This window comes from Acanthopagrus latus, chromosome 7 (genome assembly GCF_904848185.1).
Source record: "Acanthopagrus latus isolate v.2019 chromosome 7, fAcaLat1.1, whole genome shotgun sequence".
In the NCBI taxonomy this organism is placed as follows: Eukaryota; Metazoa; Chordata; class Actinopteri; order Spariformes; family Sparidae; genus Acanthopagrus; species Acanthopagrus latus.
Genome location: NC_051045.1, coordinates 21181927 through 21209103, shown reverse-complemented (window position 1 = coordinate 21209103; position 27177 = coordinate 21181927). Strand labels below are relative to the sequence as shown.

General features: G+C 40.5%; 1 protein-coding gene, 1 long non-coding RNA gene and 2 other non-coding genes across 9 annotated transcripts in view; 1 reads left to right on the top strand and 3 right to left on the bottom strand.

The window, feature by feature from the left end:
* The window catches only part of sema3h (sema domain, immunoglobulin domain (Ig), short basic domain, secreted, (semaphorin) 3H), a 58706-nt gene that overhangs the window by 9495 nt on the left and 22034 nt on the right, over positions 1-27177 (top strand). For all 6 annotated transcript variants that reach the window (XM_037104561.1, XM_037104566.1, XM_037104565.1 and 3 more), the window contains exons 4-10: positions 17621-17775; positions 22657-22719; positions 23480-23599; positions 24744-24837; positions 25264-25383; positions 25922-26067; positions 26785-26899. In XM_037104561.1, coding sequence (XP_036960456.1) covers positions 17621-17775; positions 22657-22719; positions 23480-23599; positions 24744-24837; positions 25264-25383; positions 25922-26067; positions 26785-26899 — 813 coding nt within the window. The remainder of the gene's footprint in view (positions 1-17620; positions 17776-22656; positions 22720-23479; positions 23600-24743; positions 24838-25263; positions 25384-25921; positions 26068-26784; positions 26900-27177) is intronic.
* On the bottom strand, positions 143-214 carry trnam-cau. The gene has a single exon. It is a non-coding gene; the product is annotated as a tRNA-Met (tRNA).
* Positions 221-293, bottom strand: trnar-ccu. Its single transcript has one exon. It is a non-coding gene; the product is annotated as a tRNA-Arg (tRNA).
* Positions 3254-8365, bottom strand: LOC119023002. The gene is made up of 3 exons (XR_005076142.1): positions 7963-8365; positions 7797-7883; positions 3254-3435 (listed from the first exon to the last, which is right to left on the bottom strand). It is a non-coding gene; the product is annotated as an uncharacterized LOC119023002 (long non-coding RNA).

The window sequence follows — 27177 nt, the reverse complement described above, 5'->3', positions numbered from 1 at the left end:
TCTTGGTTAGGTTATGTAAGCTTTGCATGAGTTGTGCACAATGCAACACCTTCGCAAACTTTGACTCTTTTGTGGAGTGTAAATGTGGGTCTGCACTTGTGATGCTGACAAAGCAGGGGAATGTACAGCCTTAAAAGGCAGTTAGCAGAGGATGGTTTCGATCCATCGACCTCTGGGTTATGGGCCCAGCACGCTTCCGCTGCGCCACTCTGCTATCATTCACCCCAGATGGGACTCGAACCCACAATCCCTGGCTTAGGAGGCCAGTGCCTTATCCATTAGGCCACTGGGGCTTCACACTGGTCAGGCTCTGTAGAAATCCACTGAGTCCAACTACAGAGCAAAAGTATGGGAAGCAGAATGTGTGTATTTGAATATCATGACAATGGCCCCTGATGCTACCATGGCAGAAACAGAGAAACAGATAGAGGAGGGGGAGACAGGTGGAGGCAGAGTAAAGCTCTAGAGCAGGGGTGTCAAACTGATCCAGTAAAGGGCCATGTGGCTGCAGGTTTTCATTCCAACCAAGCAAGAACACACTTGATTTGGATCAGCCAACCAAGCAAGAACACACCTGATTTGGATCAGCCAACCAAGCAAGAACACACCTGATTTGGATCAGGTGTGTTCTTGCTTGGTTGGAATGAAAACCTGCAGCCACATGGCCCTTTACTGGATCAGTTTGACACCCCTGCTCTAGGGCTTCACATGACAAAGCATTATGTGCACATACAGTGACTTCTGACATAAAGCAACAGCATGGGAGGCACAGTGACTTTCCAAAAATAACAATAGCCCCTGAGGCTACTGTGGCAGTAACAGGGGCACAATATGAAGGAATAAAGAGGAGCAGATGGAGAAGAAGGAGACTAAAGCTGCAAAACATATAGAAGTTGTAATCACTAACTGAGTTTATTTTGCACCACAATTACATCATTTTTTTTCACTTTAATGTCTTCTGGGTCTCTGGGGATGCTTATAAACTGTCTTTGTTTTGGCTGGAGCTTAATTTCACAGCATCCTTTTTTGTATTAATGTGTCACGGTATGAAAGTTTCTGCTGGTCTTTTAGCTGTTGTGAATGTATGTGTTGGAGATACAGGGGTTATAGTGAAAATTATACTGATATCTTAGCCAGTGAGACCCTCCAGTTAAACACTGAGAACAGCTGTTTTGACAGGAAAAAGGGTCCCTTTCACTGTGAGAGATTTGTTCTGATTGGTGAAGTGTAATCAGAATGACAGACCAGACAGCTTCATGTGTCTGAAACAAAAAAAACAGCCTTAAACACTTAAATACATGCCTGATTACCCCCTAAACCCTCCATCCCGCTCTTAATGACTAAATTATCCTAGTTATTCACTCAAACTTCATGTCGCCCATATGCAGGAGTGGACTAATGCACACACACTCTCTCTCTCTAACACACACATGCACGAGGACACACACTTGAGTGTAATGAGTCCATTATCCCAGCCATTCAGCGAACAGTAGTGGGATTTTCTTGATGAGATGGCAGTTAGTGATACCATCTCTCTACCACACACAACACATACACACAGACAAAGGGGACATTTTCCTGCAAAGCATTACCTGAAACATGTACAAACCTATGGAACTAATCACATTGGACACACCTTATTAAACACGAAGCCGCAAGAGATTTGAAGAGAGGTTTTACATCCATAAATGAGCATGCATATGATCATTATGGTAAGGTCCTATACCTGCACATTTAAAAAGAAAAGAAACACACACACAACCCTCTTAACTGCTGTCACATTTTCATCTGCAGCTACTTCATAATCTCGTAACTGTCACATGAGAATATAAAGACTCATCATCACAATCACAGAATAAAAGTCCATAAGTGGCCGAGAGGAGGCTTGGATGGTTTATTAACTCGGTGTGAATCTTTTTCCCCTCGTGGAGAGTCGTCATGTTTTATTCATAAAGCATTCACATTCTGAATTGGTTTGCAGTGGGCATTTAATGTTAGCCATTCACTGGAGAATATTTGAATTGAATCAGATGAGTGTGTTTTGGTATGAGTGGAGGCACTGGCTTTGACCTTTGACCTCTATACCGCTGATTGCTCATGATGGTTGTAATCCAGGCATTAAGATTTATCCTGCTGTTTCCCTCAGTGTCTTTGGACAAATGCCCAGATTATAATGTAAATGTAAATGAGTCCTTTTCACTTTCATTCTATTAACATGCAAATTGCTTGGTTATACTGCACAGTAGATTAGTTCATCAGTGTCCAGATGCATGTTAGCACATGTGCATGTTTGTAAAAATTCAATTGAGACTTCTTAGACTAAAATGTGTTGCATGAACAAAAGCTTCAGTTTGAATACATGCTTTAATACTGCCATTTATTTTTCTGTTGTGACTTTATGTTGCCCAGACATCCCCAGTGACAAAACTGCTGAGGAAATTGAAGGAGCCATAAACAGCTGCTTTCATACAAAAACCCAGATGAGCCCGCTGTTTTCAATAACGTAGAATTTTGTTGAGTAGCTGTGTTGTCTGTGGGAGAAACAGACAAACAAACCAGCAGCTGTCAGCTCATTTGGCCACCGTTGGAGCCCATCTAAGCTAGATACAAATAAATGTGGGTACAACTTTAATCCCCTTCAGTGAAAAGAAAATTAAATACTTATTCAATCATAGTACTACTGCACAACATGTCAGCTGTTTTAATTAAAAAATCGAAGGCTTCTCAAAAATATCCACCTCCTCATAATGATTTATTGCATGTTAATACTTTGTTACTTTGTCTGTGTCTTCTCCCCCCACTCATTCTTCAGCCCAGTGTAGATGTTCAGATATTGTTACTGTTCTGGCTTGTCATAGCCTCTTGATTTGCTCGTGAAAACTCTTGCCTTTGATTCAAAAACTCAGATACCTTGGCATATTTCTAAAAGCATTCTTAAAGATGCAGTTTGGAGAAACAGGATATTTATATGAGTGTCTGTGTGTTTTTGTTTGACTTTTCCTCCCCCGAAAATGTGACAGACAGGTGTCAGACATGTCCAAACTTAAATGTATGTATTTTGTAGATTAAAAGTCAAAATAATTCAGACTTGACAGGCCATTCCTTTCATTTTTCCAGGCAACATGTATGAATTTGAATCTTTCAAGCGCCTCATGAACACTGTACTTTGGCACTTGTAATCATACAGTATTCAGGATGGACTGAATCAAAGAGCTTGTCATTTTCTTCTTGTCTAGAACCTGCACTTAGAAAATCTCAACAGATGACTGACTATATGTAGCAGGGTGTCTATGTTAAGCCCCAGTTTTCTCTGATCCATTGTTTATGCATTCCTCTGCAGTGTTGAGGTCTCAAGTTAAGTTAACCTGGTTCATGGTTAATGTTGTACATCTTCTTCCTCTTTCCCCAGCCGGACCTTTATCTTCTCTCTGTGTACTAAGAAAGCACAAAGGCCTTTAGAGTGATATTAAAAACCAAGTGATATTTCATTATTCATTTATTCTTTCAGATCTGTTTCTAACTAGGCCAGTGCTTTCCAGGCTCTGGGCTGGGATGTTGCTGGGATGTGGATTTCACTGGGACGGATATCTAGCACAGAATCAGGCTATTCTCTATTATTAATTTTAATGGAAGTGGTCCCCAACGGTGGCGCTACCATTGCTTGTCACTATTGAAGTCAAACGGCAGCAGATTGCTCAGTCCCTCCTTCAGAAATAGCTCAAGTTAAGCATCCATTTTCCTTGGAACTGATTTTGTAAGTTGTTAACTTACTATTTTGATAAAATATAAAGGATAGCTGTCACCAAAGTTCTTCAGAAAACTTTAGCCTCTTCTGCTGCTTAAAGACACTTTTCCAGAATACTTGATTAGATTGTCTTGCAACCGAACGTAAGGTCCTTACTAAGACATGAAACACCACTGATTAAGGGGCTCTGTGCTTGAGGGTTTTCTCCTCTCTCTGGACATAGACAGTGAAAAGAGTCTAATTACACCCTTGTTTTGGCAACAACAGCCCCTGACAACAGTGGACATGTTGTAAATTTACCCTCGAGAGGTTTCTGGTGTGAATATTAGAGGCTATCTTTAGCCTGAAGCCTGTAATCAAACAGAAAACCACAAGCTTCATATTTCTTCCATTTCCCTTAAGTATTAATTTGCTCTAGTCTGCTCTGCTGTCAATAATCTAGAGCTTAGTTTCTCATCTTTCCTCCCTGGCTCATACTGTGTGTCAGCACTTCTTTGCTATATAACATTCAAGAAACATAAGAAAAGTTTTTCTCCAATTACTCAGGTGCTCCAGTGCTCAGGGGATTGAAGTCAAACTTACCAAAAACTTGCCAAATGCCAAAACAAAGAAGAAAAAAGTTTCAGTACGTCTGAGCTGAACATCTTGGGTTGTTTCTATTTTCAGCTCCGTGTAGACATATATTTCTCACTGCATTCCTTTCACTTTAGCTGCATAAAGGAATTTAATCCACAAAGACGCACTTGACTTGTTGGAAAGCTGGAGGCCAGAAGTAGACGGGATCAGCAGTGCTACGACCACCTTTACCAGTTGTTTACCTCATTAGTTGTAGTGTGGGCTGGGCGCGCAGGATATAATGCCATGTAGAGATGTAGTAGATACTCAAAGCTGTCTCTTTTTTCAACAGTTATTTCAAAGAAATGTAATTTGATCAAGGGAAAATGGCAGCTTGTAGCCTCCAGACATGGTTACATGTACACATGTGCCTAAAACATCTGCTCTTTAACCTTGGTGTTTGTAATCTGATGTTCCCATGGCTGTGGAAACAAGGAGAAGCCACAAGAATGTGATGGTCCCTGTTTTGTCAGTGGTGGAAAGATCAGACAAGTGCCACAAAAGGTTGGAAGTCAGACTTCCTTTTCCTGTTTAAATAGAGCCTGACTTATCAGAAAATAGAGAGGATGTACAGCGACAGATAATAGTTTTTATCATCTGGCCGGGCTTTAAAGTAGGCATTTGTCATGAATTTAACCCTCAAAGTTGATTGTTAATATAAATCTGAATTCACTGCAGTAGACATCATCCATTACCTTCACAGGACAGTTACTGTCCTGTTGGCCGCCCATTTTTAAGATGTAGAGATATCGTTATTGCCCATTTGCCAAGGCAAATATCCATGGAGCATACCGTACGTCTACAATGCTTTGAGGTTGAGCCAAGTAGTAGAAGCCTCAGACCATTTAGAGACTGCAGTGATTTTTCTCTTTGATGGGTGTGGAGATACAGAATCTCAAGCAAAGTGTTGACTTAACTCTTATGTCATTAAATTGTGCACTAGCCTGTGAGACAAGTGGTTTTCTTGAATGTCTGTCATCAGTCTCCAGGCCACTGACAGTTGATTGTTTCCACTTGGCAAAAGTCAACATCAGAGTCAGGAACCTCACTATGCCAGACGGATGTAGTACTGACTTAATTTAAAGCTTGAAAGTCAGTATTATTCATCAGTGAATGCATTCACCTTCAGTTTTCGCTTCGTCCGTTCCATTAGGATGATTGAAAAAATATTGTGTTCAAATTGTAAAATCAATTTTAAATATCACGATTAGAAAAAATAAAAGAACTAAGTGCAGCTCCTCAAGAACATCTGTGTGTGTGGCTGTGGGCAAAGCATTTAACCACCAACATTGTTCTCTCTGCTGGGCGGCTTCCACATGACACTATAGGCAACTGTGTGAATGTGTGGCAGAGAAAACAGTGACTGCTCTCAGTGAACCTTCTTAGATAAATAAAGATGAAATAATAAATTAGATGAAAAAGTAAACAGCAAATTGACTCTAACGTGTGTATGCAGCAGCATGGCGACCGAGGCCGAACAGTCTGATGATGATGAATAATCATATGCTCTCAGGTCAAAGGTCAAGCTGTCCACGTGGGTCTGGCCTGCCAGTGACACAGTCCAGATGTATTTTGTAGTGTGTTTGGCTATAATTTTACTGTGGTATGCGGGGTCTGTGTGTGTGTGTGTGTGTGTGAGCATATGTTTGAACGTGTGAGAAGATTTTAACAGTCCATATCGAACAGTACAAAGCAATGAGTAGAGATTAGTTTGTGTGGCTATGTGAGGGACCAATGGGGTCAGAACTCTATACGATACATTTGGAAGGTCTCAAGATGATTCATATTATTTAAAAGAAAATGGGGTTTAATGGTAATTTTGGCATGTCATTGGTATCTGCTGAGAAGGGCTTTAAATTGAAATGTCAGCATTGACACAAAATGAGAATTGTATGCAGATACAACAGGCTGGTAAGAAGATGCTTTGATTATGTGCATACTATGTGAACCATTGGCTATGTAGTTTTTTTGTTCAGAATGAATTAATTCATTAAGTTTGTAAAGCATCTCGATAAGAGTAGAGCTGTACCAGTACCACTTAATCCCTCCCTTTTAGATGGGAAAATTATTTGGAAAATTTCAGTGTATCAAATGTTGTTCATCCCTTAAAAAAGGTTTCTAACTGGATTTCAAATGATGAAATTAAGAAAATAAGTGGGTAATGCCATCAGACTACAGATATCAGGCCAATGGAAAGACAAAAAGGTGTACTCTGATATCTCATGGCAGGTATTCAAAGGTGCAATTTAAAAAAAAAAAAATATATATTTGAGTTTGATTCCCAACTTGTCAAATAATGATGCCCTGGGTTTCCCAATTCATCAGTAACTGATGCTTTGGGACTTTGGCTGACCCGCCCTACAATCAAAAAACAGAGTTTTTAACAGTAGAACCTATAAGGTGCCAAGTGATCTTATAAAGTCAGATTAAGAAATACATACATATACATAAATGTTGTGTGTTGTGGTCTTGGCATGTAAGCGAGAACGACAGTAGGATTTTATTTCTGTGTGCATGGTAACGTGTGTTAGAAATGATTTTGTGCATGTCTTTACATGAGTGCCATCTGTGTGCCTATGGGCTTTGTTCCCAGGCTTCTGCAGGCCTCCCACTGTAATTGCAACAGTAATTGGTGAAGTGATAACCCCATTTCCACAGGAAATGTGCCCCGGTTTCCTTGCCCCCGCCACCATCATCCCCCCTGGTGGCGCAGCCAACAAAGTCCTCCCCCTGGGAAACGTTGCACCAGACAGCTAAAGTTCCCTGGGGCTCAGCGAGTAGACGAACAGACGGACAAAGACACAGACACACTAACAGGCACCGAAACAAGACTACACACAATTGGAGCTTACAATCACATTCACGTGGACGATGCTGTTGTCCGGGAGAGAATAATTGTATAGATTAATGATAAGTATAGTTGTGTGTGTGTGTTCGTGTTCACATGTGCATGCACGTGCTTGTGCGTGCAGCAGAAATGATATGTCTGGATGTGGAAACAAGAATAACTAACTGTAAAACACCAGGAAAATAACAAAGTTGGACTCCCACGAGTGAGATAACGATTGAGAGACAGTCTTGATTCTTTCATCATCCTTTCTCTCATTTGTATCTTGTATGTCACTGATATTTCACTGTGCCAGTGCAAACTCCTGCAAGGCTTACAGAACTATTCTTATATTTTACTTGATATGTGTTCCAAGTCCTTCACTCAGCAAAGAAAGTTTCGTCCCTAAAACTTATTTAAAAAATGGTAGAATAATGCAGCATTTCTTAAATGCTAGACAATTGAGCAAACATTGTATGTATCCAGCTGTTTCTAGGTCTCGTTGTCATCTTAGCTCGGATGTGTTCATGTGAAGCTGACATGGAAGCAGTGCTGACACTGTATGCTTAATTCATACTGAATTGCAAGCTGTTTTGTCTCACTGCTTACCTCTATTGTCTCTGTTGCTGTGATGTCCCTGCACCTTAACTGCCAGCCTTACCTTGCCGGTCACAGCTGAGTTCAAGCTAGTCATGCCTGCAAGAAGACATCGCATATATCACTGAGAAAAAGACTTAGAGGTGGAACTTGGACAGGAACACAAAGAAGTCTTTACCGACTAGTCACTTATGGAAGTTGTACAGACCCCATTGTACAAGAGAGTGCACGTATGTTCCTTGAGTATTTGATATTTGTGGTGCTGCATAAGAATCTCAGACTCAAACTCTTTAGTACTGTTGCTATGGTTACTTGCGATATGATATAGGTTCAACACTGATATTGACTGTTGACCACAACTACTGTATATTTGTAAGCAACTTGAGAAACCATTTTAGCAGATATGAGGAGGCCAAGAAGAAACAACTGATAGTGGCTCATTTTTAGGCCATTAGTTACATTTACTTTTAATTAGGAAACAGTGTCAGTGACTTTACTATCTGAACCACTTCTGAAGACTGTTGGGCAGCCGAGACAGCAAGTCACTGCTATCTGTGGTTTACTGCATTGTGACTGAATTGATCTCTACAGCGAAGCAATGAACCTTGGCATGTAAATTCAATTAACTTGTGATAAGCTACTTCGAACATCACCATTTTGTATGGTTTGACTCACGTCTGTGCTGCACACCATGTAGTTAACAAGATAATACGCAGAGCTGATCATGAATTTAAAATCAGTCCTGGTTTGCCATGTATTGGCCTAATCTGAGATAATGACTAGGATGCTGTATCTTTTTTACATCTTATTAGCAAGTGTCCATGTAAAGAAAGTTGCACTACAGCAGCTGTAATATAAAATGTTGTAAAGTTGTTTTTATTTTACCGCATGACTCAGGCTTACATTTTGTACTAACCGTCTTGTGATTAAAATACCCACACTAATGGGTTTACCAATCCAACGACAAAAAACCCTCAGTCCAAACAAAATTTGTTTGTCATTATCTGTTTAAAATGGCATCCATTTTGCTGTCATTTTACTTGTGTGCAGGTGTGTTTGTGTGTATGTATGTGTGTGACAGAGAGTGGTGCAATGCAGGAATGTACTTAGCTGTATCACACGCCACACATTTGCTCTAATCACATCGAGGTCCATCATAGCTCCCATGACCTGCAGCCTTTAATCTAATGTTCACCATGGATAAAAATACCTACCACTAACACACACACACACAAAAACGCACAACCACATACACACACACACGAATGCATAGACAGTAAATAAACAGAAAACGACACGCACTGAGACAAATGTGGACAGGCAGACACTTGCACTAATATAAAGGAACCATTCACAAACAGACATTATCAGCGTATGTGTGTGCGCGCTGGCACCAGTAGGATTATGTCTTAGCATTTTGTGTTCTTTCACGTCTTAACCTTTCCCGTCTTTGATTCCTAGTGACAGGAGTCAGAGGCCAATTGGCTCAGATCAGAGGTCTCGACCCTCGTTGACCCCGCTGTCAGCTTGATGCTGATAAGAATGGCTGCACTCAGCAGGCGCGCGCATCTGTATGTGTGTGCATGCAAGTTTGCATATATGTGCAGAATGAGAAGATTGTGCTCCTTTGCTCTTATGATAAGCTTTTTTAAATGCCTGTACTTGTCTTTTATTTTTTATTTTTTATTTTGCTTTTGTGAATTAAGTTCTATGGGATGACTAAGCACAATATTGGTACCTTGAACAGAAGATCAGAACTTGTGCCTGCTAAATACTATGTTACCATGCAAGTACCATGCCAAACTAAAGCAACAGACCATTTTTAAGATTTTAAAGACATTGCCTCCTGTGTTGACCTTCAACTTAGCACCAATGCTAATTCATATTCATACATATGATACATATGAAAGTGAAAGCTCAGTATGTTGCCATGAAAACTCACAAAGGGCTTTCTTTTAGAAATTTGAAGTTGATTTGAATTGAAGTTTTCAAGTGACCTCTCTGGATCATGGATACTGGCATGAACATGAAAGTCTATGTAGACTGTACAAGTTACTATATGGTCCGTGTCAAACTATATACCAAGAAAATTACAAGGTATAAGAGAGTTAGCGGATGGAATCTGAAGAACCGCTGTGAAGAAATATTGCAAGTAATACCCACTCTCTTCATAGAATGTAATTACAGTCACTCTTTAGTTCTAAACCAACTTTCCCCACACTATAAAGTGGCTTCTGATATTTTTCTGATATTCTTTGCCTTTGTCCTCCTCGCTATGCCACATTGCAATTTGCCATTTTGGTATCAGATTGGTCTTCCAACTTTAAATGCAATTTGAAGACATTTGGGAGCTGTGAGTCATTTTAAAAAAATCAATTTTAATTCAGAGTGTGTGAAAAGGCAGCAGAGTTAGAGAACATATTGCCTCTGGGTCGATAAAATCATCACAAACTGCCGCAGACGAATACTGAAAGTTTTCACCAACCTTGTCACTTACGACCTCTCAAAGCATTCATTCAGAATTTTTTGTCGACTGTTGGGTGAATTGGTTGACCTCTCCTGACCGTGTGTGGGTAGTAATGGTCGAAACTTTAATTTAGTCTTCGTGTGTGTGTGTGTGTGTGTGTGTTGATATCCTGTTGAATGTTGGTAGTGACAGATAGCCAGGCTGCAGGGCACAGAAGAAGCTTTTTGTGTCCTGAAATATTTGTAAATGCACGTGGTTGATGGTGTGCATGAAAGTGTGTGCATGTGTGTGTGCATGTGTGTGTGTGTGTGTGTGTGTGTGTGTGTGCATGTGTGTGTGCCCTCCCATTAACTAAATTGCTTTGATGTCTTGGAAAAACACTCCATTATACCAAACTGCCCTCTGTGTTCCAGCCAAAGTGTTGATGAGAGGTGTGGGCCAAATCGTTCATCAGTGTGTGCTTGCGCGCGTGTGTGTATACGAGACATGGGGGGTGGGGGGTGAGGCCAGGAGACACCCCTCAACACACCACACACCCTCCCCTCACAAATTATGTCGGCATGGTTGCTGTTGCCAAGGCAACTGTCCCAAGAGTAAGGGTGGGGTGGGTGCAGCTGGTGTTTCACGACTGAGTCAGGGGTGTGTGTGTGTGTGTGTGTGTGTGTGTGTGTGTGTGTGTGTGGTGCGCGTGCATGGTGGAGAAAAGAATTTCCGTTTTTTTTTTTTTGTTTTTTTTGGTTCATAGTGAATAAGAGCCATTCATCGTTGTGAGGTCAAGATGGGAGACATTTGACTGGGCCAAAATGTTCCCAAAATTTCTGTGTGATGGTGTGTGCAGGATAAATGAAAATAAGACCCAGCTGTAACCAAACAGAGAGATTTGGTAGATGTGTGTGTGTGTGTGTGTGTGTGTGCGTGCGGGTGCGTGTGTTTGGATGCTGAATCTAAATAGTTTTTTAGTTTTGAACATGTGCTGCTGACTAACCAATTGCACTCTCTTTCTATCTTTGCAAATGTACATGTCTGTGTGTGTGTGTGTGTGTGTGTGTGTGTGTGTCTATCTAAAGCCATTTTCAGTTCCCTCTTGCAGATCTTAGTGTTATCCTCCGTTTCATAATGCTGATTTAATGCTCTTCAAAGTGAGGATATGAGCTGGACTTCAGCCCGTCTGACCCAGTAGGATCCCGTGATGGTAACAGACGCTGTATGTCGCTGATGTTTCCACTGCAGAGGCGGTTTCACATTCAGTTAAGCTGAGCTTTCCCCTTTATATTCAATTAAGAGAGGTCATGCTGTTCTTGAGGCACACACACACACTGTAATACAGATGAAGTGCTGGATGCTTGAGTAGGCAGAGCAAGGCATGAATTCCTCTAGGGTTAGATTCCCTGTGATGAGGGTGGAGGAAATGTCTTGCTTTCAGATGGATTTTGTGAGGTTATGATTTCAATGGAAGTTAAGTGCAGAATATGCTTGGAATTCAAAGAGTTTGACCCATGAAACAAGAACATTTTTTTTTTCAACAGAATTTCTTAGAAGCAACTAAAGTGTAGACACTCAAAGATGAGTGAGATGGCAACATCTGTAAAAATGTCATTGCACATCAAAACTCTTGAACTTAGAGCTTTCCTGATTTTTTTTCATTGACTCACAAAATAATGAATCCCACATTAACTGGTCAAGGCAATGGAAACAGGGAAAACCCCACTTGACAGCATCACAGACCTTCAACATGACAGATTTTATAGCAGATAAATAGCAGATGTCATTAATAACAATGACAGTGGCTGCATTGCATCATGTCTGTGTCTTATATTATTTTCCAACATCAGGAAACATTTTAGGCTTGTCTAACCAATCAGTATATCTGCTCAGAAACATACATAGTCAATATCCCAAATCATTTTCTTTGAATTTACTTAAAGTAGAAATAGACAACTTGTAAACTTTCCTCTCTCCTAGCGTTTCCCTGTGATATTAGTTGTGGGGCTTCTGTTGCAAACACAGGGTTAGCAAATGGCTACCGCAAGCATCTTGGCTACTACCAAAAGCAAAAAACAACCATAAGAATCCCAATCTGACTGAGATACCCTGATCTAAGATCTATGGAAAGGCAGAGGAAAACAGCTGTTTGAATTAATATGTAGGCAGGTTTTGTCTGATCACTCTTGTTGGACCTCAGTTTCTATCACTCTCCCTCTTCGTCTTCTTTGCTTCTTCCATCAGCAGGGTTAGAGTTTCCACAGTGATTCCACTTGTTCCACCGTTATCTGGGGATAACGTCCAGGGAAAACAATGCCTCTTCCTGTTTTGACTACGCAATAGCAGATGCCTCTCCTTTGTACCGTAATGCTACCTTCATTTTTGCGGGAAACATCCATCCTGGTAGACAGGCCAAAGATCTCTAGGTCTGTAGGGAATAGATCTATAAAAGGATGGTGTCATTTTACTACAGCCATTACACTGTGCAATCAACATTTACTTCAGAATGATAAGTTGAAGTTCAAGCAAAGTAAATGTAAAAGAAAATAAAAAAGTAATGCCAGATTGCATAGTAGAGAGGTAACAATGGGTCATTTAGCTGAAAAATCTGGGTATATATGCTGATGTAGACGTCAAGTATGACATTTGTCATAGTTGGCTATTGCTTCATGACTGAGTGACATGCACCAGACAAATAATTCTGTAAAACCTTGGTTTTATTCTTATTGTTTAGGTCATCATTTCCATTGGTTATCATACTAGACATAGCCATACTGTGTATTTTATGTGGACAAGCAAACACTTTAAATGTGGCTATCAGCCAAATTTAAATAGAGCTATTTTGGGAATACAAATGTAAAGATCATACCCGTCTGTAAACTGTGCAGTTTTGCTGCATATTTGATACAATTCCGCTGCACAGAAATTGTTTGCAAGAAAATTCTACTCAGTGAACAGTTTCAACCTGAGGCCAAGTAAATGAAAATAAAAACCTTGAACAAAACAAACAAATAAGTCACGATTCTTATGAACTCATTGTGTAGCTGGTGCACCCACTGGGAGTAACAAAGCCAAAATCAGTGTGAAGCAAAACAGTTTTATCTCTCCGAGCGTTTGCTGAATATTAACAAAGTGCCCAGTGGCTAATAATTGAGACTTCCCACTGAGCTGAACTATAAGTTTCTATTATCTGCCTTTGGTGTGCAGAACTTTCTTCTCCTACTGTGACTGTCTCTCTGTTTCAGATTATCTCTGTTTCCACTGAGTCACGTCTTCTCTCTATTTCTCTCCTCATTTCCTTTCTGCTCATCAATCTCTCGTGTTTTTGCCTAACTGTCAGCATGTTGTGCTTCCTGTCACTGCTGTCTCCAGCATCAGTCTTTCTTTCTCCCCCTCTTACTTCTTCATCTTCTATGTATTCTTCCTGTTCTTCCACTTCTTATCTGATATCTAAGCCTTTTTCTTCATTAGTCTCTGCCTTTCATTTTCTCTTCTCTTCTCTTCTCTTCTCTTCTCTTCTCTTCTCTTCTCTTCTCTTCTCTATCTATCTATCTATCTATCTATCTATCTATCTATCTATCTATCTATCTATCTATCTATCTATCTATCTATCTATCTATCTATCTATCTATCTATCATTTTTCACTCCGTTATTACACTACAATTTTCCCTCACGCTCTCGGCTACTCTTCCCCTTCATCCACCTTTCTCACTTGCTTCCACTTCCTCCTCAATCCGCCCATGTGCCCATCATTCCCCCCGCCCTGTCATGGCAACGTGATTTTCACAGGCACTCTCTCCTCTACCCGCATCGACCTTTCCCACCCAATCCCCACCTGTCTTTTCCTATTCCTCCTCTTCCTGCTCATCCTTATCATCATCCATCAATATTTATTCATTTCTTCCATCAAGATTTCCTTCACTCCGCTCCCTCATTTTGCTCTCCTCCTCCCCCTCCTCTTCACCTTCCTCCTCATCTGTCTATCATCGTGTCATGCTTTGGCACTTTTCCTATTCTCATCTCGTAACTGTCTTCACCCATCAGGCTGGTTTCATCTTGTTGTCACTTTGCCATGTCATTTTTCTCATCTTCTCTTCCCGCCGCTCCTCTTCCCCCCATCTCCTCCTCCCCCTCATCTTGACTTTCTCCACCTTTGATACTTTTTATAACTCTCCCACAATTATTCATGGTTTGTGTGCACAATGAAAAATTCAGATGCAAATACAATGATCAAATTCAGCAAATTCTTCATTTTTGAGCTACCACAAGGAAAGCTGTCTTCTGTCCAAAAGCAAAGTGAATGTGCAATTATTGGTTCAGATCACATAATTATAAGCCAGCCATGAACTGTAAACAAATGTCACATGGGCTCACAGCATGTTGCCTGTTAATTGGGCAGAGTTGTGGAGACCTGTCATCCCACTGTGTTAAACATTTTGATGCATTTGGATAGGGTCCAAGCAAGCCTGATCCAAGTTCCTGTAAATCTAGTTCAGCTTAATGGACTCAAACTAGTTAAAGGCACATACAGAAATGGCCTAATGTTTATTGTATACACATGGATGCAGCGCCTGTGACTTGGTTTCGGTTGGGTTTACTGCTTTCAGGCATATTTAGTTACTAGAGCGAGAAAATCTATAGTTACGCTAAGCTGAAATGGGGTGAACAACAGCACCTCCATCACCTGAGTGTTATAGCTTAGGTTATCTGTTAATGGAGCAAACCCTTACTGTTTGGCCTGTCTGACGCTGGCATTATTTAGCCTCGAACATTAACCTGTCTTTTTGGTTCAAGAGTGGCTAATGTAAAGGTTTTAATGCTCCTTTAATTCAATACAACGATGTAGTATAAATTAATGACCAACACTCACTAGTAAATTGTCTTTGCCTCCCATTATCTGGGTCCATTATTCATCCATCCTATTATTAAGCTCAGTAGCCCAGATGTCTGTCTTCCAGCTTTTCCTTGGAGATGTCAAGGCGTATCCAGATGAAATATGTAATAACTTCAGCATGTTCTTGGTTTGCCCAAGGGTCTCTTTCTAGTTGGACATGTCCAGAATATCTTCACAGGGAAGATGCTGGGAGTCATCCTGTTTTCCAAGTCACGTTAATGCAATACTAAGTTTTCTTTGAATCAGAATTTGGAGCTTCATCTCTACTTCAATATCAGTTGTGTTGTTCAATCAGCGGTACTGTCAGAGTGTGAATGGTCTTGAACTCACCTGAACAGCATTCATAGGAACAAGCATGCAAGTATATTCACTGTGAGTTTTCCTTATCTTTCATCCCAGTCTTTCTCTTGCCATCTCCTTGTATATCTTTGCATGTTTGTATCTAGTCTGTGATGACTTCGCAGTCCTTCTCAGCAGTTTCATCTCATTTCTTTACCAGACTTTCTGATCGATCACCAGAACCTCAGCAGTTTCCCACTTTTCTCCCCACCTCCATCAGTCTCTCCCAGTCCTCAACACATTTCACTCATCTATGAGTCTCCAGATCTTTTTTTTAATGCTTCTCAAACCGTTTTTCTTCTTTTTTCTAACCCACATTCCACTTATCATGATATGTAGCATAAAAAGAACAGACGCAGCAGAGTGTTGAAGGTATTCTGAATCATTCATCACTTTGTTCTTAGCTCCCACATCTGCTCCAGTGAGCTGTAGTTAAGATAATTGCCACATGTTTTGGAGAAGCCAGACAGTTCAGGGAAAATTCAAGGGTCAGCCACTGTGATGTGTCAGCAAACAAATTGATGTTTTGATGGCTAAATGTATTTTTGTTGGGTTCTAAATGTTTGGTTATTTCAATATCTTCTTGGTTTTTATCTAAATTAGTCAGCAAAACAGACAGTCCAGAAGAAGTTCAACAGGTTTAAACTTTATCAGATTACATATTGAGGCCGACATCAACAGCCATATACAAACACAGAAGCAAACTAGTTAGTTTTTGACAGCATGTTTATTTTTGCTGTTGGTCGAAATTGGTGGAATATCTGTGAATTTCTCATCCACACTTGACATCAGCATCCTGTTTAATTCAGTGAGGACCGAATGATTGATTCTCCCGAATGCTTCCCGCGCTGGATGTTAACACCCTCGTGAAGCTGTGAGGAATATTGACAGGTTATATTCTGTATGCTCTTTGTGTCAGTTCAGATTTGGCTGCTTGAATACACGCGCCTTGAGTTTAAGATGTTTTATCCATCACTGCAAAGAAAGAAGCCCAACACCACTTTAACAATGCAAAACTACACACAATCTCTGCTTTAATAAGACTGAGCTGCGTTTGCTGCCGCAGTGAAGGATGATAAATCATTTATATCTGCTTTAAATCCTCCCCTGAGAGAACCAATATTATGTGCTAAAGTTACACTGGGCAACCATTTATGTTAATTACAAGCTGTATTATTTTCCCTCATTTCCCATTTCTCCTTAGGGTCTCGTTTATACTCTTTCGCCTCCTGTCCCTTTGGTATCATTTGGTATAAAGTGCTGCAGAATGAGGGTATGCTTTTATGAAGTTTACTAACACTTTGGGCCCAATTTTCAGGGTTTTGAAGTTCAAACTGTGTTTTATAAGCTCCGTCTGCCTCTCACTGCTATTTAGAGCTGCCAACGTGTGAAGCCATGCCTGGTGCTGCTTTAAAGCCTATATGTTTATGCTTTTAGAGTTGGGAGCACATGCCAAGTCCAATCCACTCAAGAGCACTTGGCTGTTAAAATATGAAAGTTAACACAAGACAGACGGACGTGCGATGTTCTCATAGTTTACATGGTGCAATAGTGCAATCATCTAAAAAACATTTCATCTGCACACTCATTATCCGTGCTTTCGGTATCGCTCGTTATCATCCAATCTGTCTGGAGATGTAGTTCAGGTACAGTGTGTCTGTATGTAAGTGTGTGTGTCTGTGTTTGTTTGTTCACAGAAGATACATGGCAGATTTCTTTTGTTTGTCCAGTGAGATAAGAAAAACTGAAACTGCACGACAAACAACTGACTGTGTACGTGATAGATGCTGCAGGTGTGGGAAAGTTTGTGTCTGTATCTGATTTTCTGCCTGTTGAAGAAAAAGGCTTCATATCTGGCTTCAGACTCTCTTATTTCAACGTATACTTGCAGTGAATGTTCTGTTCCCTACTGTTTTATTTGTGTTCACGGCTATTCCTTGGGAATGTAACAAACTCAAATTTAACTTCCAGTGACACCACGACGTATGATTTTTACATTAACTTTGAATATGTATTAAACCAGTGAGACACTACAGACAAAGACAGGCTTGCTGTTTAGCCTGCTGGCAGTCGTTATGCTATCAAGCTGCTGGTCAACCTCCACTGATCTGAGTTCCTCACATCACCTTTGATTTTCTCCTTCTCCATGTCAGAACTGATCCAGAATGGCCGCCTGCTGACACTGCCCCTAGTGGCGGGAGACATGCATTCTCTGCTGCCTGATGAAGACGGGAGGCGTCTATACGTGGCCATGAAAGATAACCTGCTTTCAACCAGTCTGGATGACATAACGCAGAACCCACGCAAGGTTAGAACTGGAGGACACACACACACGCACACACACACACACACATATTCACATACCATCGGAGGCAAGGTATGATACAGTCGTGCAGCAGACAAACACATTGATGCATGCAGAGATGCACATGAAATGCACATATAAACAGTGTAATTGCAGCAGATTCAGATTACTGATGTGTTGGGGCTTTGATGGGACTAATTGCTGACGATATGAGGAAGAGGAAAGTCACACCCCTCTGACTAATATCCTTTTCTGATCGGCTATCTGTAATTCCTTACTCTTTTTATAGTATTGCACATCTTTCTTTTTTCATAGCTACCAAGGATCTCTTCCTTGTACCTTAATAAACTCTTTTTCCACAACTTTCCACATAGACATGCAGTTTTCAAACTGTGGAATCACAGTATCTTCCACTGTCTTATCCTTACACCTTGTTCCAACTTGGCTGCCTTTATATCTTTAGTTTTGAAACTTAAGTGAACTAAAATATACTTTGAAAAACGTGTAATTTTTAAAACTGGAAGTGCAGAAAAGCATTATTTCTTATAACTATCTAAAATGGACAAACAGATCAACATGATAGCTTCCAGTGAGACAACACAATTTTCTCTGCCCATTTCCCACATTCCTATTTCCACCACTATTCATGTTTACTGTCAAACTGCACAGATGCCTCTGGTGCTGGCAGCGTTGGAGAGGTGATTTGTTTGTAACAGCTGAAATTTGGACAAAGGCAGGGGCAGATGACTTGTGTTCCACATTTTTAAACAAGGCCAACTTCACATTACATCAATATTATGAAGCACAAAACACAGAGGCAGCTAAACTGTCATCTCTGCTTTCTCTGGATACAGCTGGCCAAGTTCCCGCCCTCACACATGTCACTCATCATAATGAAGCTGAGCTAATATTCATGTCGCCATGCACCAAATGTCTGCAACAATGATGACAAAACATGTCCAGTATAAACAACATGTCATCAATGTTAATGCTATTCTCATAGGAGTCCAAACTGAGATTTGCTGCAGAAAACACAACTTTTAGTATAAAGACAGTGGAATTCAGTTTAAATCAATCTGCATTTTGAAGTCAATCACCAATATTCAATATTACAAATTATGTTTCCATTTAACTGTCTGCAAACTTGAAGAAAACCTTTTTAAAAGTCACAAAAGGGAAAAAATGTGAATACAGCATATTTCCATCAACAGTAAGCAAATAAACTAGGCTACCACAAGTATTGTTTTGGCAGAGGACGAAACAATGGTGGTATAGGCTATATTATGCATTGCTGTAAGAGTAGAAGAAGAGGAGGTCGCAAACTTGAAATAAAACCAGTTGTTTGACAAGCAAAAATAAACCTCGAGGAAGATGTAAAACCAGTCACCTTAGACATCTACAAGAGAAAATGGAAAGGCACAAAGCTTTGAGGAAGACGCCGACAGTAAAACAACTTATTTTCCTTTTAGAGTATCAAGTTTTGTGCTGCACCTTTGACATCCAGACACCCAGACAGTAACCCTGACATTTTGCCAGCCAGTCTAGTTAAGTTCAGGGTCAGAGCAAGGACAGCAACAATGCAGCCTTTTCATAACTGCCCGATCAAATCAATACCCTCATGTGCCAGACGTACACACAAGCTATCAGAGAGCCAAACAGGTAGTCAAGCAGACAAACAGCCAGTGAAACAGACAGACAGCAGTCAAGCTGGCCAACCACCCACTCAGCCAGGCAGTCAGCCAATGAAAGGATAGATAGTCATAGTCAACTCATAACTCAGCTCTGTGCTGGCCATACAGTTATATATTTGTACATTCAGTATTTATAGTCTGTTTATACTGCTATAGCTTGTGTACAGTTTTTTTTCCCTTGTGGTATTAAAACCCCTTTCAGTGCCATCTTCTCTACATTTCTGTTTATTTTCTCTACTCTTGACATCCAAAGATTCTTTTAAGTGCAGTCCAACTTATTTCTAAATTTTAATTTGTTTCTTTCCATGACTTTAAGCAACATATACGTATATGTGCTGTCCTACTGGCTCAATAAAACTAGCACAGAGAGCTGGACACCTAACCAGTTCCTCCAGTCCATCCCAGTTCAGGGCAGCGTGCCGAACATGACGCGTTTGCCTTCACACACGTTTTCTTTGATCAGACCAAAAACCCTCAAGGCATTCCTTCTTTGTGAGTCTGCAGCTGCAGCCCACATTACACGAAGGGTCACCAAGGGTTTGAGTGTGTGTTTTTGGCCTTTTCCTGCATAGATTTTCTCTTTTCAGTCTCACTGCTTCTGTTATTCCCCCATTTTCTTTTTTGCAGCACTGTTGTAATCTTTACAAAGAGCAGAAATGTATCTGATCTTAACATCAGTTTTTTGTTTGATTTGTATAATTTCTTCCTTTCCTGCCAGGACCCACATTGTCATGTGTTGTATAAACTGACAACCTGCACGCTCTTCACAGAGTATTTCCATTAAAAGTCTTTACCTGGTGAGAATCCTGTAGTGGTGGTCCATGTTCCTGTCAGTGTGTGGTATTTGGAGATAAGGGGGAACGTGGTCTCTAATCTAATCTGATCATCGCAGTACTGCACTGCACTCTGCGGGATTGACTGCATCGGGAAATCATTACTGGACATCCAGAAGAAATTGTTTCCCTGAAAGCACCATCATTTGTCAGTCACTTTCGAAGTCTCTGTGTCACATTTTCTGAATTAAAGCAAATTCTAACTTGTAGGCCCCCCAAAAAGCCAAGCAGCTGCAGAGATTTCTTTTTTTTTTCTGGGCCAACATCCATGTGCAGGTCAAGTACCAACATTTTAAAGTAATGTTCCGGCATGTTGTTTCGGTAATCTTTGCAGTTTTTGTGGTATGTAGAGATAAGTGAGACGATCACTTATCATATCCCTTCGATCTCCATTTCACCATCCTGGTCTCTGAGGAAATGACTGACTCAGGGAAATATTTGGGTTAGTCATGTCACTGTGATTTGACACTAAGCGTGAACTCTCTCTGTGTCTGTCACTCTTGTTTTCTGTGCTTCTTCTTTCCACTGACATGAAAACAGTGGAATAATCCCCATATTTGGATTGTTTTTATTATACACTGATTAAGTGTACATGCTAACAAACAAAGAGGTCTATGTGTTGTTTTGGTTACATCAGTTCCATTAGTCAGAGGTTTTTTTTTGGCCTTTTATTTTTAAAGATTTAATCATAGAACTGCTCAAGAGACCACAGGAAACAGGGTGAGAGAGTGACACGCAGGCTGGGAGTCAGGGCCTCTGCAGCCAGGACAAAGCCTCTGTACATGGGACACCCGCTCTACCAGCTGAGCTAAACGGTGCCCCTCGTCAGTTTTTTTTTAATATTTGTTGATTGGTGAAGTCATTTATGTTCTGAATAAAAATAGGTTGTTTCATGGGTGATTATCTTACCTGAACCCAGGATGAACTCATCAATTAAAATAAAACCTGCATACAATCAAATCTAACCAGAGCCCTAAGCAAGTCCTTATACCGAAAAATAACCTGTGGGTTTTTTTCAGACATGGTGACTCAGACAGTTTAAAAAAAAATGGATAAACACTGTCTCATGCCTTTACAAAATACTTCAATCTGTTAATGTGTCCTTGTCTGCCCACAGTTGGAAAAATCTCAGTTTTGCTTGTTATGTTTCACATGTTCCATTGCTTGTCTCATTTCTGCTTTGCAGATGTTGGATTTTCTTTTATTTTGGATCGGTGTCATTTATGTTCTTATTTGGCAGTGACGTACACGACAAAGAGCCTGCATACAACATGAAGAAAATATTCAGTAAAGTACAGTGGATTGGCCTGTGGGTTGGCTAAAAGGCATGAGGCATGTACGAAGGCTTCTGTGTGGGCAAACTCTCTAACCAAAACAAATTGGACAATGTTTTTGCTGTGTAGCCAGAGTGCAGTTCTTTTTAACACAAAATTTGATTCTTCAGTAGATCACCTCAGCTGACACCTGTGTAATGGCCAGAATGTAGTCCTTGAAGGCAACTTCAGTTGTTAATATAGGATCCTCTAAAAGTGCTTGTTTTCAGCACTGAGAGCCTCAGAATGTTATTATATGTGTCTGACAACTTTATGGAAATGATCCCTTCAGAGATAGACCTTTCTGTTAGAGAGTAAAATCCTTTTTTTAAACGAGGTGCAGCCGTTGTATTACACTCCTTAAAGCCACCAGACTCCATTTACAAAGAGTAACTTTAGCATTTTAACATTTTTAACAGCATTTTGGTTTATCTTTCAGCTGCTATCAACTATGTTAGTTTGGTTAAAAGACCAACAGAGTTTGATGTGAAAATAAACACAGGAGGGAGAGGGAGGTCAGACATCAGAGAGGCAATGAGGGAAAACAGTGTGGAGGGCCAAAATATTTTCACATCTGCCTAGGAAGATGAGATACTAAACATGTTGCATTCAACAGTAGCTTACTGACTGAAGTAGTCAAGAAGGAAAACTGATTGTTGTATTCAAAGTAATGACAAAAGTTGCAAAACTGTGCATATGTAACAGTAGTTTAAGACTCAGTCAAACAGTAGATTATTTAATCATGTTGCCACCATCAATGTTGCTCTGAAAGCTTGGCTCATCATCAGGACTCAGCGGTGCTGCCAGTTGGTTTTTATTTTCTCCTCCCTGATGCTGCTTTACAAGAGGCATTAAAATCATCTCCGCCTGCCTTCCTTCATCTAGATTAGTCATGTTTAGCTGACTCTCCCTGCCTCGCTTCCCTGTAAAGCACCTGCCAAATGCCAAAAGCCTTTTATCGGAAATTTAGGGTGAGCAATAAAAATGTTTTTTTTTTATTCTCATTCTAACACTCTTCATTTTATTTATCTCTCTTGCTCTCTGTAGCTGCACTGGCCAGCCAGTCCGGACCGTGTCCAAGAATGTCTCATGGCTGGGAAGGATCCAGAGGTGATTCGACACACACTCATAGATGCACACAAAAACACACACACACACACACACACACACACACACACACACACACACACACACACACACACACACACACACACACATTGCATAAGCAAAGCAACATGTACCACAGTAACTAATGCATGTTGCATTGGTTTTAAATTCACACAGGGGAAGTAAGTGTACTTACACAGTGTAGAATCCAGCACAGATATGGATCAGTGGCTTACAGGTCAGGTCGTATCAGCTGTTTTTATCCATTCATCGTGCCTGCTCAAATGTTACACTGCCACACAGGAAACTGCAACAGTAAATCCAGACAGTTGCAGGAGAGATTGCAATCTAGAATGGAACTAAAGCTGAATGAATCTGATTCATTTGGGAACAATAAACAAACAAAAGATTACTGATGCTGGTGAGGATATCAAGATCCAGCTTAGTGAGATTTATTCAACAAACTGACATGTAGAAAACAAAATAGACAGACTTTGCTGCTCATCAAGCAAACATAACTTGCGTTCAGGTTCTATGTAGCTACAGTACTTCTATCTCTGTGTTTTAAAAACTCTAGCAGTTTGGGCAAAGTTTCATTTCCTAATAAGAAACATGTAGTTCATGTATTTCATGATGTTATATCCATAGAATTCATCTTGGATCCCTTTGTTATTACTTTTCAGCCAATTCATATAAAATAGCCCCAACCTATACATGTAGTAATATACAGTCTCTGTGTGTGTTCCTCATTCTCTCCGTTCAGTTGGAGTGTGCTAACTTCCTGCGAGTCCTGCAACCCGTGAATCAGACTCATCTGTACGTTTGTGGCACTGGGGCCTTCAACCCCAGATGTGCTTTTATAGCTACCAGCGTCTTCCAACAGGTATTACAACAAGACAAACCAATATACACAACAAATGTCTTTTTCTGTTGCCACGACCTGAGACAAAAAGTAGTCAGTCACAATGTATCGAAATATGGTACATATATGAACATCATTTAGATAAATCACCTGGTAAAAATCCAAATAATGATTAATAATGCGGTAGAATGCAGCAACAAAAAAGTTAACTGCAGAACACACATTTTGATAGTAATCCAATGGTGTACCTGCCACCCACAGTTCCAGTCCCAGCCCCTATATGCAGGTCTATCAGCAGCTGAAATATCTTGAAATATGTGTGGTGTCTGCCCCTATGCCCATATACCTACCAAGGTTCACCCAGTGCCATCTGTCTATAATATATACAGTGTACCTTATGTCATTGAGGCTGCACTTCATGGGCCACCAAGCACTGTAGATTTTTTATTTGACATTTTTATGTCAAGTATGATATAAATGTAATTCTACCGCCCTGGTGCGTCTCCTTTATTCCACAATGATTAGTTAGTTATTTCTCATGATTTACACACATGTGGGTTATAATTTTGTCAGAAATAGGCTAATGGGTCTTAATTCCCTCAGTTATGGATGTCTGTGTAGGAATGTCTGTGTGTGTGTGTGAGGTTTAAACCTGTGCCAGGTGTGTGTGGGAACAGAGAATGTGTGTGTGTGTGTGTGTGTGTGTGTGTGTGTGTGTGTGTGTGTGTGTGGGTATGTGCATTCCTGCATTTCTATTTTTTTGAGGTTGCATGCATGCTTTTCAGCTGTGTGTGTGCGTCTGTGTGTGTGTGTGTGTGTCAGGGAACAGCTAATCCCATGAAAGGGCGTCAGATCAGAGAGGTTCAGACGGGGTGCTTAGGGGAGCTGGTGGTGCTGACTGGTTTAAGACTGGACTTCACACATTTTAAAATCCCTCCACTTAGCCCGATTACCCTCAATTAGCCACTCACTCTGTGTGTGCGTGCGCATGTGTGTGTCTAAGTAGTATTCTACTTCAGCTGGATGGAAACATTTTTTTGCTTATTTTGGCAGAAATAATGGATGAATCAAATTATTTATGAATTAAAGAGTCAGTTTGAAAAAAAAAGACTCAAGCTGATTTTTTTCATCTCTGAGTGACTTCTGTCTGTGTTTCCTCTGCCAGTCGGAGCACCAGACTCTCTCCTACAGCCAGACTGAGTGTGGGAAGGGGAAATGTCCTTATGATCCATTCCAGAAAACAGCCTCCGCTGTTGTTGGTAAGTCGACCTTCTGTTCCCTCAAACCACAGCTCAAATAAACTATGAATTAAAAGTTATCACAGGAAAAGCTAGAGCTTGTCTGTGAAGTTTTAGCTCACTGCGGATGCTGTTTTACCAAGTCCATTCAATATATTTAATGAATCAGATGTACATCAAAACGTTGTATATTTTGACTGAAGACATGACCTTAACCATGAATAAAACCCATTCTAAAATGTGCCAGAATAACCCACAAGAATTGGTTGTTACAGGCAAGGGTAAATTCTCATGTCCTCAATTTTACTTGAAAGTCATGTGAAATGTTGCTTGAACCATATATTGAAGTATGAAACATTGTGAGATTATGTTTGGATTAAACTTTTAATTCAGTCTGTCAGAAACATTCCACCTAAGAGTACTGGAACCTGTTGTTAATATGTGTAGATGGAGAGCTGTATGCTGGGATCACCTCAGACTTCATGAGCCGGGACTCAGCCTTCTTCCGTAGTCTGGGCAGCCGTCGCGTCATCCGCACAGAGCAGTACGACTCCACCTGGCTGCAGGGTAAGTGCAAGGAAATGTCAAAGAGGACCAACAGGACAGACAGTAAAAAAAACTTGTGGCACTAGTCTGGTGCTGCAGCAGACCAGTACCTAAGTATTATTTGAATTTTGAATCAAACAGTAACTCCTTCAGTACTGTGTCTATGTTGTTTCGTCATCTATTTCTTAAGCTTCGCTCTGGTGTCAAGTCACTAGAATGATTTAAAGTGAATCAATTTAACAACCATTTATCTCTTTTCTTCTTTCTTTGTAAACTGAATATTCTGAACTACAGTAAACTAAATGTCTTTTGCTCTAAATCAGCATCTCCAAAACAATCTTCTGCACGCCCGCTTGGTGTTTTATCAGGCCAGCAAGTCAACGTCTGCTGCTGATAACAACAAGATACATGATGACTCTTTCTGCTGTTTGTAAACTCAGTTGTACCTCCATCGTCCCTTTGCTCCATCTCTGTTCCTTGTGCACTTATACATGCACTTATCTGCAGAGGTGGATTGCGTTTCAGTTGATTTACAGTTCACCTGTCTTTCCCCTTGTAGATGCCCAGTTTGTGCGGGTAGCGCCACTGTCTGAGACTGATAACCCAGAGGACGATAAGGTCTACGTGTTCTTCACTGAACGCGCTCAGGAGGCAGAAGGGGCTGCTGGGAAGGTGCTCTACTCCAGAGTGGCACGAGTGTGCAAGGTATTGAGAGTGTTTGTGAGAAACAGATAGAAACCAGGTTTGTGTGTTTGTATGCTCATATCAGAAACTGTCTTCATGCAGTTTACGTAAACATGTGTTTGCCTGAACAGGTAAAGTTTGTACGTGCTGGTCAATGTGTCTGTCTCTACTCAGGTGTGTGCTTACGTAAAAAGCAACTATGTGTGATTTGATGTTCTTGCTGGCTCATATAGATACGACTTCAGAAGTTGGTGTATAGGGGGCTGTTTGTGTTGGTCACTATCACTGTGTCTCCTGCTCCACTGTGATACTTTGAATATTTTTACTGTATGCCTCTCTGTTTAGATGTGAAGACATGCATGACCATTATAATGTGTGCCTGCTCTTGTGTGCATGCCTGTGTGTTAATTTGTTACATAGAATGTGGATAAACAATCTTGAATTTCTGTACATTTTCAAGCAAACACCTTTTTTCAGATGTTTGACAGACTGAAAACAAATCACTTGATTGAGAAAATAAATCAGTAAGGAAAGAACTGTTAGTTGCAGCCCTATCACATTTTACTGCAGAATTTCATAAAATGTTTTGTACATAAATCACATTTTAGGTTTCACAGCATTTACAGCATTGTAGTCATTGAAAGTCAAAACAATTTTTCGGATAATCTGGTTTATAGTATCCCTTATTTGGCAAATAATAGAGGGTTCTCATGCAGTGTCTTTCACATTTTGTTGTAGAATGACATTGGAGGTCAGAGGAGTCTAGTCAACAAGTGGAGTACCTTCCAGAAGGCTCGAATAGTGTGTTCAGTCCCTGGACCAGACGGCCTGCAGACGCACTTTGACCAGCTGCGTGAGTACACATTAGCATCATATGACACATTACACATTAGATGCACATTAAAATCACATGAGACAGGCCCCAAACGCTGGTCACATAACAGCTGCCACATAAATGAGAAGTGAGTTCAGATACTCAGACAGTGTGTGTGTGTGTGTGTTTTTCTGTTCATCAGTGTTACACATGAAGCACTGGAACTTCTCGCTCAGATATTTTAAGGTTATGATGGAGGTCCCAGACTAAAGAAAGAGTTCAACCACAGCATTAGTGTGTGTATGTGTGTTTGTCTG